General features: G+C 34.5%; 1 protein-coding gene across 1 annotated transcript in view; it reads left to right on the forward strand.

Annotated features, from left to right (window-relative positions):
* LOC130894908 (probable sodium/potassium/calcium exchanger CG1090) overlaps window positions 1-16,856 on the forward strand; it is a 121,699-nt gene that overhangs the window by 92,311 nt on the left and 12,532 nt on the right. Inside the window, exons 4-9 of the mRNA XM_057801942.1 lie at window positions 3,203-3,344; window positions 5,397-5,507; window positions 9,723-9,900; window positions 11,326-11,582; window positions 15,813-15,860; window positions 15,925-16,080. Coding sequence (XP_057657925.1) covers window positions 3,203-3,344; window positions 5,397-5,507; window positions 9,723-9,900; window positions 11,326-11,582; window positions 15,813-15,860; window positions 15,925-16,080 — 892 coding nt within the window. The remainder of the gene's footprint in view (window positions 1-3,202; window positions 3,345-5,396; window positions 5,508-9,722; window positions 9,901-11,325; window positions 11,583-15,812; window positions 15,861-15,924; window positions 16,081-16,856) is intronic.

Here is a 16,856-nt window from a genome sequence, read left to right on the forward strand (position 1 = left end):
GCAAATTACCATCAAGAGAACAAACCTTAAAGCCAGAGAGATTAATTGAGAACATCAGCCATGCATGTGATAATACATTCCAACGAAAGGGTATCCCAAGTGACAGGAAAAAAACCAGCTTACTAGTGGTCAGCGGAAATCGCCGAGACTCGGAAAAAATGCCTTACACGGAAGAGAAATATGACAAGGCTCCATAAAAAACCTAATATATCGCAAGAACAAAAAGATACATCCCGGCAAGCCTACAAAGAAGAAAGAGCGCGACTAAAGAACGCCATCCTAAGAGCAAAACAGGTTAAATGGAAAAGGGTCATTGAAGAAGTTGAAGAAGACCCATGGGGACTGGGATACAAGATAGTGATGAATAAACTGAGCTTGAGATCACCTCCTGCGTTGTCAGAAGAACTCATGCTTGACGAAGCTAAGAAGCTGTTCCCACAACACCAGAAAACTAAGTGGAGTACCACTGAGGTACGAGACATTATTCCACTATTCTCGGCAGAAGAGCTGGATCGAGCTTCAAACAGGATCAAATTAAAAAAGGCTGCAGGACCTGACCATATACCACCGGAGATAATTAGATGTGTCGCACAAAGACTTTCACCAATCTGTCTGAATGTAATGAACCAGTAAATCCTGAAGGGCGAATTCCCAGATATCTGGAAAACCGCCAAATTGCTGCTCATAGAAAAACCACGTAAAGAAGGACAATCAAAACTCACATACAGACCGCTGTGCCTAATAAATTGCATGGGAAAACTACTAGAGCACCTTATAAAAGAAAGAATAGTTGAAGAAATCTGCAGAACAGGAGGCCTTGCTGATACACAGTTTGGATTTGTGAAAAAGAAATCGACCATAGACGCTATGCTGAGAGTAATGGAAGAGGTAAATAAAGCAAAAAGACTCGCACATCAAAATAGAAAACTATGCTTGCTAGTGACCCTGGATGTCAAAAATGCCTTCAACTCAGCACCCTGGCAAGGCATCGTAAGAGAACCTGAAAAAAGAAAGATAGCACCATATTTGATACGAATGGTAAAAAGCTACTTTACCAACCGAAGGATCTTAATTGGCGACAGAACTAACATGGAAGTGACAAGTGGTGTACCGCAAGGCTCTGTACTTGGACCCACTTTGTGGAACGTCTACTACGACGATGTACTACGCCTGGATATGCCGCCAGGAGTCGTGCTTATTGGATTCGCTGACGACTTGGCGGTAGTAGCGAGTGGGAAGACGGAGAACGAAATCGTAGCTGTGACCAACTTAGCAGTGCAAAGGGTTGTGGAATGGATGAAATCCAGAGGACTAGAAATGGCGTCAGAAAAAACAGAGGCAACGTTGCTGGTGGATAGAAAGATTGTTAAACAGGTGACTATCGATATAATAGACACACCGGTCTTCACTCAACCACAAACTAAATACCTAGGGGTATTTTTCGATCAGGGCGCTAAAATGAAGGCTCATATTGTAAACACAAGCCGTAAGGCTGAAGCGACGATAATGGCTCTTAGCCGCCTGATGCCGAAAAGAGAGGGACCATCGTCAAGTAAGCGCAAACTGCTGTCGGCGGTAGCCCACTCGATTATGCTATACGCTGCACCAGTATGGCAAGAATCTCTGAAACATCTGAAGTATAGATCTATGTTCCTCAAGATACAGAGAAAACTAGCTATCCGCTTATGCAGTGCGTTCCGTACTGTATCCACCGAGGCAATATTAGTATTGGCGGGTATAATACCCATAGACCTAAAGAGCAAGCAGTTAAAACAACAGAAAAAGAAAACACGCTAACTAAATGGCAAAGAAAATGGGAAGCAACACACCACTTGGGCGCTTGGACCAAAAGACTCATACCGGAACTTAAACCTTGGCACAAGAGAAGACATGGGGAGATAACGTACGCTTTGTCCCAGCTATTATGTGGACATGGATGCTTTGCAGCAAACTTCTGCAGATTCAAAATAAAGGACTCGCCACTTTGCCAGTATTGTGGCAATGAACAGGACGATGTTTATCATACCTTTTTTGCGTGCCCTAGGTGGCAAAATGGAAGAAGACGAGCTGAAACAGAAGCAAATACCATCATAACCCCAGAAAACATAGTCCAAACCATGCTACAGTCTCCTACAATGTGGAACGTGATATCTACTATGGCGTCGAACATTATAACACAAAAGGAAAGAGACGAAAGAACAAGCGCAAATAGAAACTATTAGACAATAAAAAAAGGATAAGAGGCAGGGCATCACGACGAAGTAATACCTTTAGGTGGTTCCATCGCGATGCCAGCAGGCAGGAAAGAAGGAAGGGTTTAGTCGGTCGGTGAATGCTGGAGGCAGCACCAACCCGGCACTATTCGAGCAAATAAGACCGCCATGTGCCAAGCTTGAATGTCTGTTAGCAGATTCCTAATCCTCTAAAAATATATATATATATATATATATTCCTTTCGAATACTTATGTATTCATCGTCTGGGAAATAATTAATTAAGTTTTTCGGTGGTTAGGTTAGGTCTGGATATGAAATATCACCATCCCCGCAAATTCACTTGTTGGGTGCTGAAGCTGGAAGTGATCCTGGCATAATCACGTGGTCGAATTAGCTAAAGCAGTTTCTCAATACCTCTTTATACAAAAACGCAACAACTTCTAATCCTCTACAGGGACCAGATTCGTCCATCTTTGGAATATTGCTCGCATATTTAGTGCTTGGCTCTTGAGCATACTCTGAGGATACTCGATTCAATTCAGAAGAGAATAAAATGTAACGTGGGATTATGCAAAAAATGTTTTGAACCTTATCACAATTGAAAACTCCAATAAATACCTATTTTTATTTAGAAAGTAATTCAAAAAAAAGAAACAAATGTGTCAATAGCATCCGCATCCAAATAACTAATTTTTTTGATATTTTTGTGAACAAATTATTCAACAAATACCAAACAAAGTGTTTACAAAGAAAAAATTAATTTAGGCGTTAATGGGTTGATAAACCTCAATTATACTTAATTATACTTCATTCATTCTTAAGTGAACGGCTCTGATGCTACCAATAGCAACAGGAGGCCGGCCGTAACAAAAATCTAACTTTTGGATTGACCAGTATATAGAAAATGCCGTTGTTCATTAAACAAATGTTGGCCTACATTGATAAATACATTGGAATACGGTATATTAGCATATAATTTTGTTTTAGTTTCCGCATCCCATCATGGGTCCATCGACTAGGAAACATGGAGGTCTGATAATCCACATTATAGTTGCTATATATATGTTCCTGGGATTAGCAATTGTTTGTGATGAATATTTTGTAGCCTCCTTGGATCGTATTTGTGAAGGTACGTTAATTGTTATTGATTTTATCCAAGATATTTTCACCCCAGTCCACCCTAGTTTTGACAGTTCAATTTTATTATAGACAATCGCCCTAAGTGAAGTGTATCTTACTGGACATTGATTTTCTTGACATAAAATAGTTAAGTAAACATGAAAGCAAATAACGAAGCGACAATAACATCGAAATCAGTTACAGTTTTACAGTTTTTTACAGTCACAATTTAATAGAATGAAATTTCTTCAAATGACTTCGTGATAAACAGAAGTGCCAGGAACCAAAATTAATTGTTCCTGTACCAGTTTTCTGTACTGATAACGAATATGTAATTATTATCTTTCTTTGATTTGTTGTGAATATTATGTCGACAGACAGATAGAAAAAATCTCTATAACAATAACTGAAAAACTGAAAAAGATAAGTGACATATTTGGAGCAATTATCTTATTTACTAGGCAATAGCTTGATGCCAAATATATGTAGTAAGTGAAAGGTGTCTAAATTTAATTTTGTCATAGGATAACACGCTCAAAACGTTAATATTATTATAATAGTCTGCCCTAAATATGATTATGACATCGTCAAAAGTTCAAAATATCATTCCTTTGACATTTCAACATCTCTAATGTCGCTAAGTATACAGGTGAGCTATTAGTGTGACAACTTACGGTGGTTCGTAGCAAAAATCCGTTGTTTGAATTCAGTTGTTACAATATGCAGTTTGACAGAACTATAAAGGGTATTTGCTAGGAAGGTATAATCATTTTTATATCAAAATTGGTAGATTGACTTATAGTATAGAAAAATAGAATTCTGAGTAATCATTACCTTTTACAATCTTTACTAGAAAAAAAAACGAGATAATCAAATTTTGATTGTCTGAAATAGTAAACTAATGAGTTCTAGAAGATATATAAATTATCATTCATATCACCCACTACCATGAATTTTCAAAATGAATGAATTTTTTCAAAAGAAATATTTATAATGAATCTGACACTGACTTAAACATTAGACGATAGAACAATAGAAATTTCGTTAGATGCCTCACTTATTTTTACATCCTTACCGTATATAAGATGAGTTACTTCTAAATTTTTAGGAATCATTAAGCAAAATTATTTGAATCTAGCTTGAAAAGAAAATTTGACAAACAAAATGAAAGATCACATTTGTGGCGTGATTCTTTGACTTACCGATTGGCACCTATACCGCAAGACATTGGGTTTCGCAGTGCGTTATTTCCTGGGTAACGAGTCACCAATTCGTGAGCATAAGCTTGTGTATACAAGTCTGCCTTATTTGGGTTAACGATTATGTCGTCAACGACTAGACACAACAGGGTGGAAGAAAACTTCGCCCTGTGGGCAGTCGGTGGCAGTCATCGTCTGAGCAAATTTGATATTTAATTAGGTAGACACTGATTTCTAAGTGGTTTACCGGGTTCCTAAGAACACAAAACCGTTTTCTCAGCTAAAAAAATCATGCTCACAGTATATTGGAATTCCGAACGTGTTATTTTTATTAATTATTTAGAAAAAATGAAACGATAGCTGGTCAATTTTATGCTCATAGATTTTAAGGTCGAACTTGAGTAAAAACGACCGCATTTTTTAAAGAAAAAGGAGATTTGGTTCGCTCCGACTATTTCTCGTTATCATAATAAGAAGATTATATCAGAAACAATCGCATATTTGGGCGAAACATTCGATTGTTCGAATTTTTTTGACAAAAACGTGTGTAAAGTTTAATGAAGATTATGTTAAGAAATAAAAGATCTTTTCATTGCGAACTAATTTTTAGAGGTACTATTTTGTTGAACATATGTTATAAAGATTCAGTACTATAAGGCTGGTTACGTATTAGATCAACTAAGTACTGTTGGTGGTTTTTCATTGTCTTCAGAATTTTTATTTCTTGTGCTCCAGTCTCGGGTTGAGCTCTTCTTGTTTAGTCTCTCAAGTGACTAATATTCAACATCCAAACTATTATACAATAACGGTCTTTCTAGAAAGCTATTTATAAACCTGTTATTAACATCGTATTTCGTTTATAGAATTGAAAATGGCACCAGATGTCGCCGGAGCAACATTTATGGCAGCAGGAAGTTCCGCACCAGAATTGGCAACTGTGATAATAGGAGTTTTCTTAGCTAAAGACGATATTGGTAAGTGATATGAGTACACTTTTACAGTAAAATGTGTACATTCCCCAAATTGTTAGGTATATGTGAACTGAATATAATGTATATGTACATTTCCCGGCAATTGTGTACTCTTGCCTTCACGTTTTGGTAAATGTATACTCCTTTCATTCTATTGTTGTACCAACTTATGGACAGCAGTAATTTAAATCAATCAGGGTGTGTAGTGTCGATACTTGTGAAAAAAAAATGAATAGAGCGGGGCAATAAAGTGAACGCCAAGCTGAAAGAATGGCCGAGTTAGTTGGACAGAGACAAAGATTTCGCGAGACCGGTACACATTCTAGGAGGCTCGGACAAGGATTTTTTGCAATTAAATCTATTAAGAAATCGGTCAATGACAAGTGTAGAGCTCAACAGCCTTTTACGAGAAGTCCGAAATTTTTATATCTCTGATAGATCAATAAGACGACACCTTCAGAATGCTGGTATACACAGCAGAAGAGCTCTTCAGGCACCTTTGCTAACCAGGCAGCATTGTGTTGCTAGACTAAGATTTGCAAGGCAAAATTTAGATTGGAATTCAGAAAATTGGTACCAAGTTCAAGGAGGGCCATATATTAGTGATCATTTTCGTTTAATGGATGATAATGCTAGACCACACGTTGTGCCAGATATTCTAAATTACCTAAAATAAGTAGGAATTCATATCCTGGACTAAATATCAGTGAGTGTTTTCGTATCTTTTTGCAGAAACAAGCCATCAGACTTCAAAACTGTTGCTCTACTGGTATTTTCTGATTCTTGCATGTGAACAACGCTAGGGGTTTCTTCTTCATTTAGTACAATTGAATCTGGTTTGGCGTTTTCAACGTTTACGACTGCAGGATCTGGTCTATCACTAACAGAGATCGCGAGAAATTAGAATCTTTAAAAACATATCTGTTAAGAAGAGACACACCAGCAACTCTAAACACAGATAGTACATTTTTAGGAATAAATGCAAGTGGATAAGTTATGAATACCAATGAGAGTACGTGATATTCTTTCCGGGATTAATTAAAATCCATTTATCTCAGGCCGTATTTATAAGGACCAAAAACAGAACGATCAAGTTGTAGCTCATGCGAACAGTGGGAAGGAAAAGAAAGCATTCAATGCCATTTTCCTTTATCCTTGAATGCGAGCCTTGCTTATCTAGAAGAAGAAGACAAGGCTTTGCTACTTTTCTACTTCTCAGATGGCGATGAAAAAATTTAAGAAATTGTAAAAATGAGAATCCAACATCCATCCTGAATGATTTGCTGTACCTTGTAAACTAGGTGGAGCCGAATTCAAAAAATGGGGTTTAATATGAGCGACCAGAAAGATAAAAAAGAGTGCTATAAAATTTCCAATGGCTAATACAACACTTGCCTGCACACCCCTTTTTGCGGAAAGTATCGAAACAACTTGTTTAAAATATTTTCTAGCAACTAGTCGGGCTGGGTCTTTGGACGGTTGTAACGCCTGTTTCGTCCATGTTGCAGATATCGTTAATGCTAAATTTATATTTGTCCATAACTAAGGCCAAATTATTAAAAAAGACGTTCGCTCTGTTAAAGCAACTGGCCCTTGCTAAGCATTTTAATCACTAGATGTTTAAATTTAGCGGTAGCAGACCCTAGCACATCTGCTAATATAACTAAAAATACTACTGTATGAGGTACTTTAACTAATTAAAAATAAGTTGGAAATGATCTTCACTAGAGCACCAATTACATGTACTTAAAAGATTTTTTTTATTTTATTGTCCTTCATTTTATTATACAACTGTTTCTATTTTCCCTCCTTTTAACACACTAATGAATACTTTATTTGGTGTAGCTATTGTCGTATTTGTAAATTTTGGCACAGGCTCAATATAATATTTATATTAAATATTTCAACATTTCAAAAAACATACAACATACAATTATATTATTAATGATCGATAGAATAAAGTTCCATTGTGACACTATAAGGTAGAATCTTTGATAGTGCTTCCAAGTTCAAGCAAATATCGTCCGTAGACTCTATTTTATAAGTTGTAGGCTAATCAACTAAATTATTCTATATTTTAATTTTCTCCTTATGTAAGTAACTCGATATTCAACAATATGCACTGATAATTTTTTCCAGAATGTTACTTTATGACAAATGATTTCCATGGTATGTACAACGATCTAAAAATTAGATGTCTCCTAAACCATAAATTTTATCCAATTTTTTGTGAAAAAACCGATGGAAAATTTCATTTTTCCTATTTTTATATTGTACAGGTTGTCCCAGTAAAAGTTATTTTTTAACCATTGGATATCAGTCGTCCCTCACCTTCAGATAATAATGTGAAATTATTTATTCCTTCAAACTGAAACTCAGGAATGAGGGATCTTTTTTTTTCATGTCACAGTATTATTTTCACGTTATCTACTCACTCCCGCATTTTTTGTATCAAGTCCTCGTAACATAATGATCTAAATACCATTTCTCAATTCTCAACTCATTGTATATTGCTAAAATACAAATGCTCTCCAAAAAAATATATCTAAGTTCAAATATACACCCCACAAAAATTATTTTTAATACTTGATTTTTAGTTTTTTGAGATAATCTGTATATGTATCAACTTAGTAGATATTTCTGGTTTCTTATTATGTGCAAAAAATATCACAATTTCTAATAAATTTTTTTGGAAGCAAAAGTGCTCGAGTAAATCATTTCTGTCTTGGAGAATGCATTGAGATCGAGAACTGAGTTGTTATTCGCTACCAAGAAACAGGGCAGCTAACCAGAAGACCCTGACAAGGCCGCGGAAGGTTAACTTCCTTAGTAGATGATCGTTATTTGAGGTTAACGGCGTTAAGAATTAAGAAAACATAAGCATGAGAACACTAGATGATCTTCAAAATGTTGTAACTTCTGGGAAAACATGCAAGGATACGTCCAGAACCTGTTTAGAAGACTTCCAAGACAAATGGAAGCTGCGAGTAGAGCGAAGGGCGGCAATACACGCTATTAGAAATTCATTGGCTGGTTTTAGTTTAAGCACCCTTCATTTTTTTGTATAGATGCTATGTACAATCTTTTTGAAATTTTCTATGCTTTGGTAAATCAGACTTTATGTCCTCTGTAGATTAAACTGATATAAAATAAATGTTGCAAAAGTTGTATCTATTGGTGTTTTAATTCGTAATAATAATAAAATTCGAAAAACAGACAACACATTTAAAATATTTAAAGAATAATGAGTGATGCGATAATTTTTGTGGATAGTTTATTTTTGGAGAAAAAAATATTCGATTTAAGTACATTAAAATGTGTTAAAATCGTTAAAAGTCATTATAATGGCTAATTTGTTCAAAATTATGTCAATATAAATATGAGTTGGAAAGCATCTCCTAGTTGATAGTTCGTTCAAAATGATTGTAGATATTCTACTTGTATTATAAAGTCCTCGGATTAATGTAAAGTAAACTGCACTTATTCGAATAAATCCTACAAATTTGTTCACATCATTATCAATAATAAAAAATATGCATCTTGAAGTGCAAGGTCAAACATTTTTTACCACAGAAGACAAAGCCGCCGTCTTCAAAAACAGCCTGTAAATTGACTTTACTCCAGTTGGCAACTCAAAATTCCTAAAGACCTGTACCAATGAAACCGAATAGCCCAAGAAAAATCTTAGCTCGACTGCTAGCAACAAAATACGAAGAAGTTTTCGAAAATTACCTTGCATTCGTAGATAATTCCCCTATTCCCATTAGGTTAAACCTTCTACGAACCCCACCCCGTTAATCGTCGGTGCTGCAGGTTTTTTGCGGTTTCCCTGCAACCGGGTGTACCGGCTCACCAGCCAAATGTCCCACAGACGCAGCTGGCTTTACCACTCGCCTACCTGCATCTGCGAAAAACCATTTTTTTTGTTTGGGGCGTTTCTTATTCACTTTTCTTTTTCAATTATTTACCACAAAAATCCAACGACCCTCTCTCTTTCGCGTGCAACTAACTCAGTTAGAATCAAATAGTCAGCATACAACTTTTGAAGATGACAACTGCACGAGCTGGTGAAACGTTAAATGGTTGTTGTTATCTTCGAAGACGGCCCAATATCCCAACTAAAATGATGTTAATGTGATCATTTGTATTTGAAATATATCTTTCACATTGCCATCATCGATTGCTTATAATTTCTCTCTATTATTTCTCATTTTTCAGGAATATCTGGTGTCATTGGATCTGCGGTTTTCAACATCATGTTTGTTATTGCTTGTTGCGGTTTGTGTTCTAGCGCAGTGGTTTACCTGAACTGGTGGCCTCTCGTTAGAGACAGCTTCTTTTATGCCATTTCTATTCTTGTTATGCTGGCTGTTATATTCGATAAAAAAATATCATGGTAAGTAGATCAACACACCACTAATTGACAACTTATTTACATATTTATTTATATGTAAATGTATATCGAATCAATGTAATACAATTAGCTTTAGTATAGCTCACTAAATATACTATCCAGCATGGAATTAAGATAAAGCTACTACTATGCAATGCGTCCAACGTTTGCGCCAGCATTCACCTTTCATCGTTGGCTGAATATTGGACAAAGGCTAGACTGTTACTTAAGCTTGCCTAAAGAAATAAAAAGGCAAAAAAGTGATGAATATACAGCAGATATAAATTCTCGTAAAATAAAATGGATGATACTGGCAACTTTGATTCAAAACACGTGGCAATCACGCATAAGAGGTCAAGAAGTGTATGTAGTTGTAAAAGTGCTTCGATCCAGTGCTGGGTACTCCTTTGACGCGGGTCAAAAAAACTAACTTTTCTTAGACAACATTCCAATGCAAACGTTTGAAACAAAACATTCGTCGAATGATATGCGCACTACGATCATACAATGCGTCCAAACAGCTACAACGTTAGGTGCATTGGACGGATCGTGTAGTACCGGGCTAATCTCGTTTTTTTTATTTCATTCTTTTGTACTTAGTATACATACTAATTTTATACGATGGTTTTAAAGAGATACTAAGAACTGCTAATTAGATGGCCTAATTACAAATAACCACTTCATCTAATTCTCTGAAAACATTTAATAGACTATTTTCTATTCCTGTAGGTATTGGCATCGAAACGTGTCAGCTAATATTTTTTCCCTTTCTAAATAACCGATAAAGATCACACTTTTTCACTTTTTTTCTAAAGTAGATGGCAGAGGATCTAATCCACAAACCAATCCAATTCCAAAACATCATAAAGAATTGGCCGAAAAATTCCAACTCATGAGCGCGTTCCTACAACGATTTTTGTTTCTCGGGTATAATTATGTACCCAAGTTTCGTCTAATGTGACATATAGACGAAAAAATAAATTTTTTATTGTGAACGAACATTGAAACATTTACTGCATTAGCTCTCAGGCAGACTTTTATTCGACGATCTTTAAGTAAAAGAGCTCGAATTTTCTAAACCATTTCTCAAGTAGTTACAGTAAATTATGGTTGCGAATCCATCCGTGCATTTACATTTGGACACTTTAGAAATCAAAGATCTAATCACAAATCATTCCGTAGAAGGCAATCTATAATTACCATTCGATATTACTTGTTTTCATAATTATTTAGCAACGAAAACAGTTATATTGATATTAAAACGAACCTATTTGTCAGATTCATGTACAATTTCAACATATTACATCATACACACAGTTTTTTCGTTTTCGTGCATTATTTGTATTGTATAAATAATAATTGAACAATTTCTTGATGGAATATAAGAAAATTTGTAGTAGTTATAATGATATGCTCTCTTTTTTCTAGGATTGAATCATTAGTTATGATTTTCACCTACTTAATTTATTGCGTTGTTCTTCATTATAACACTCCTCTAGAGAGGTGGGCGCAAACTTGGCCAGTACCTTTCAAAGTTGTACCACCTAACGAACAGTCTGGCCTCGTTAGTTACAAGACATTAGAAGATGGTGGAAAGCATCAGTCCTACGGTATGGAACAAACCAATATTGCTCAAAGTTATGGAAATGAACAGGTTCAACAAATGCCAGAATATTCTGATCAAGGTAGTTTTCTATTCATATTTATCATCTACACTAAAAAAATTTCTTTGGTAATTTTACCAAAAATATATTTAATAGGTGGTGATTAGTAATTTCACTATTAGAACGGCAGCTACGCGGAGTCCCGTAGCTTTTCACACTCCTCTTAGTTTTAGAGCATTTTTCTACGTTTTCTTATGCATATAATCGATTTTTCGAAGGTGTCGAGCCTAAATCTGGTCGAGTAATTTGTTTTGAACAATTTAATTCTTTATAAAGCTATAACTCTTAAACAAAGAGAGATATGAAAAAAAGTTTCAAATAAAAAAGATATGTTTTAAAAAGATCTACAAAAACAGGCTTTTCCAGTTTTTTGCAAAAAATCAATACCTATTAAAAAATTTAATGACAATATAATGCACAATTATTACTTGGTTCCTAAATGACGTAGAAATATTTAAAGCAGCTCATTTTAAACGTTGAAGCTTACGCTTTAAAATGAGATTAAATATTATCTGTTAAAAATTTACAGAAGTGTAAATGTATAAATTATCATGAAAAAAGCACAGTAATTTGTTAATAAATATTTTAAGATTACATAAATTTAAAAAAACGAGATGTACCTCATAGTACCTTAAAGTGCTAATCAATACGAACCTTTTGGCCGCTTCCAATTTTTTTTCGACCCTTAGTTGTACAGTTATGCAGGTTTTAAACGATCAGAGACTAAAGTGCGCGCCCGCGATACTTCTTTACAGTACCTAACTTAATTAATGTTAATTTTTAATGGTCTCAAAAATACATATTTATGAGTCCATTGTTTTATTGCACCTTAAAAATATATATTTTTTAATTTATAAAAAAACCTAATAAATTCAATAATTTTAACCGTTTGTTGCATCAGAATTATTTTATTAGTATTATTTTATTCAACTTACCCCATACTGGGCAAAATGTTACAACATTTCCAATTATTAACTAATGCATTAAGTACCATAAGTCCCATTTGGGGATTGCGCAGTTTTGCCCTACTGCAGTTTTATTTTGTTGATTTGTAATGTGTGAGTTGTATTGTTCGCACAGAATTCGTGAATTCTGGGTTATTGAACAAAAATACTAAATATAGTGCCCTAAAATCAGCTTGAGTTACTAAACTCTTAGTAGTTATTTGTTTTTGAGGTTATGTTCGAACATATTTCTAATTTGAATTTGTTGTGTCATCAATATGTCCCCTGAAATTTTTAATTTATTTTTTGACGACGTAATTTTGGAGCACATCGTCAGAGAAAGCTCAAAGTTTGTAACAACCATAAATTTTTTTTCCAACAACTGTTTGAAACAATTCTCGGGTATTCTTTTGTTGTCTGGCAATCACAGCTTACCACAGTAAAAAATGTACTGGAGCGACGATGCAGATATTTGTATACATTTCGTTAGAAAATGTATGTCTAGAAATCGCTATCTTGAATTAAAAAAAAATCTTCATTTCGCAAATAATGCAGAAATAAAGGATATTACCAATGACCAAAGTGACAAATTGCTCAAGATTCGACCGTTAATTGAGCATCTAAATAAGAAGTTCATGACCTTTGGAGTGTTCAACCAGGACCTGATGACAATTCATCAGAGGAAAACCTATGAAATTCGAGTTCAAAATGAGGGTTCTATGTAGCTGTAACTCTGAATTTATGGCATTCGATGGAAAATAATGAGTATTTTTGAAGGATTTTGAAAAGCGGAAAATATATAGGGTGATCCATTTGAAACATCAAAATTCATTATTTTTTCGGAAAAAGAAAAGATCTGACATCAATGTAAATACCACCATAATACCGGCCGTATTTTGCACACAAAAATTTATAAAAATCGTTCAAGCCTTTTACAAAATAACTGAGGCGATCCATACATAAAACTCACTCTGAATAGTGTTAGCAATACTTTTTTGAAAGCAAAATGTTGCCACCAAAGTCAAATTCCATCAGATACCATTTTTTAAGATGCTACTTACGACCAAATTAACATTCAAAAATTCCAACATAACAAATTAAAGCCAAAAGATTTTGGATTTGAGGTAGATCAAACTATTTTAGTTCCAAAAAAAAGTAGCTTCGCTGTACCCACCAGCTCATGAATTGCCACCGAATTGTAATTGCATAAAATGTAATACAAAATACTGCATATGTGGATAGTCTAAATTACCGTGCCTTCCTTTTTGTAAATGTAATAAAAATAACATGTGCAAAAACGATTATGGTTCGAAAATAGAATGAAAATACATGGGACTTCAATGTTTGTCGTTATTTTCATCGAAAAAAGGTTTAAAATAAGATAAAGTGCAATAAAATAATGTAATAATAGATATATGTCAATATTCAATATATTTTTGAAACCATACAAAATTAATTTCAATTAAGTTACTGTAAATAAGTAATTGCAAGCGCAACTCAGATCGCAGTCCTAGTTGATAGTTCGTTCAAAATGATTGTAGATATTCTACTTGTATTATAAAGTCCTCGGATTAATGTAAAGTAAACTGCACTTATTCGAATAAATCCTACAAATTTGCTCCCATCATTATCAATAATAAAAAATATGCATCTTGAAGTGCAAGGTCAAACATTTTTTACCACGGAAGACAAAGCCGCCGTCTTCAAAAACAGCCTGTAAATTGACTTTACTCCAGTTGGCAACTCAAAATTCCTAAAGACCTGTACAAATGAGACCGAATAGCCCAAGAAAAATCTTAGCTCGACTGCTAGCGACGGCATACGAAGAAGTTTTCGAAAATTACCTTGCATTCTTAGATAATTCCCCTATTCATATTAGGTCAAACCTTCTACGAATCCCAGTCTTTAGCCTCTGATCTCGTAATTTAAAATCTGCAAAACTTCACTGAAACTGGTCAAAATTTTCGTATTGTTTAGCACTATAAGGTGCATCTCGTTTTTTGAGATTTATATACCCTTAAAACTCTTATAATCAAATTACGGTGCATTTTTCAAGAAAATTTGTCTCATTTTAAGCTTAAACTTTGGAATGAGCTGCTTTAAATCTTTCTACGTCATGTAAGAACCAAGTAATGACTGATAAATTAAGAAAAAACTTTTTACAATAATTATGCATTGTATTGACCATAACTTTCTAAATATTGATTCTTTGCAAAAAACTGCAGAGACCTGTTTTTTAGATCTTTTTAATACAAATAGTTTTCATTTGGAACTTGTTTCTCTCTCTTCGTTTGAGAATTATTGCTTTATAAACAATCAAATTGTTTATAACTCATTATTCGACCAGCTTTGGATTCCCTCAAAAAATCGATTCTACGCATCATTAAACATAGGAAAACGCTCTAAAACTGAGAGGAGTATGAAACGACTACGGGACCCCCCTAGCTACCGTACTATATAGTATCTTTTTATTTCATTACTATACCACTTCAACTTGAACTTAAATCAATAAAAAAATAGTTTTTTGAATTTACTACATAATAAAAAAACTAGCTTTCTATGGCCAGCTATTATGTGTTTTATTTAAAATTCTCCCTCAACTTACAAAAACTTACTAAATAAATTTAAAATAAGAGGCTAAATAAGTGTTCTACTCTCAAGTATAAATACAAATTTTTTTGTGAACTTTACAAACATAGTTAATCAAAATACTCAATAATTTTGTGGATATTTGTGGATTGTTATAATTAATTTATACTCAAAGATCGTGAAATTATAATATTCTAGATAGGGTGGACCAACACAAAGTAATCTTTCTGCTGATATCCGCATTTATATTGAATCGCAATTGCAAATAAAGAAAAATAACCGTTGAACGGTTTCGACGTTATTGTTTGTCATTAGAGTGGTTAACAACCTTTTGGTTAGAGTCTAATACAAACTAAAAACAACATCATCTATCACTGTTATTTTGTTTGTATCGTTAAACACTCGATCAGGTTAAATCGAAACATAGTTGCCGATAATATGGGATTATTTTTGTTTTTTTGATAAACGAGGCATATAAAAAAAAACTATTCTATTTAGTCTAGTCCAAAATGAAGACAACAAATCGCTCTAATGAGACGCAGTAACATCGAAACTTGTCAGCGGCTACCCTCTCTCCTTACAATTACGAACCAATAGGAATGTCGATATCAACAATCGATGGACGTTACGTTTCTAGGACAAAATGTTTCCTCCATTTATTGGTTCTCATCCATTATCGAATTCGTTTTCAAAACTCAAAACTATATTGTTGTTTCAGGAATGAACAACTTTGCAATGGCATGGTCTCCCGAAAAATACCAAGACAGTAAGTGTATATTTATAGTTTGTAAGCTAGGATTGTATAGGCTAGATTGTACAAAACTTTCTAGGTTTTGCTAACCAACTCAGTGGACCTGATCTCAATCAAGCCAGTCAGCCAGAACCTATACCCCAACCTACTCAACCTGTTAGACCAGTTCAACCAGATTATTACAAACCAAAGGAATATGATCCATCGGCACACGCTGATCCATTAGTTAAGCCAGGTAAATAGATGCTTGTGAATTTACACGACTTTATATGTCATAATGTATCGCTCTGCTATAAGGATATCAATGAGTTTTTTTTTCGTTATGGAAGTGATTGCATTACTTTTGTAGCAAACATAGAGTGAAAATTCAATTATTATCACAAAAAGATTAAATTCGAGCATCTTCGGGGTATGCTTTGGAGCCGAGCTCCAAATGTGCGAGCAATATTTTAAAGATGGACGAATTTGGGTCTTATAGAAGATTAGAAAAAGATTAAAGTATATAGCTTTTTAGTCTTAAACAGTGCTCCAAATTTTTGTTTACATCTTGGTCAAGAAATGGAATTTTTTTTTCTGATTTCCGATGTAGATTAAATCAGCAGCAGTATGCCGATCACCTCACTTCGACTTTTGGTAATAAAGCACAATATTAAGTCACTGCGTTTCGCTGATTTTCCGAATTCAATCGTAGTCGCACTTCGCTAGAGGTTGAATTTCGTGAAGGCTGTCTAAGATTGACTGTTGCGCTAAAAAAACATCGATGCTGTGCGTGAACTGATATTGCAAGATCGTCTTGTCACATACCGTGAGATTGAAGTGTGCCGCATAATTTGACAATCGCTCACTTTATGTCGAAAAAATCAGGGAAACCAATCGCAGAAGACGACAATGCGAACTTTCACACATCAGTTCAAACAAAAACATTTTTGAACAGTTAAAACATCGAATTGATAGGTCATCTGCCATACAGTATTCGTTTGGAACCCAATGATCTCTTCATAATCCTAGAGA

This window comes from Diorhabda carinulata, chromosome 6 (genome assembly GCF_026250575.1).
Source record: "Diorhabda carinulata isolate Delta chromosome 6, icDioCari1.1, whole genome shotgun sequence".
Classification (NCBI taxonomy): domain Eukaryota; kingdom Metazoa; phylum Arthropoda; class Insecta; order Coleoptera; family Chrysomelidae; genus Diorhabda; species Diorhabda carinulata.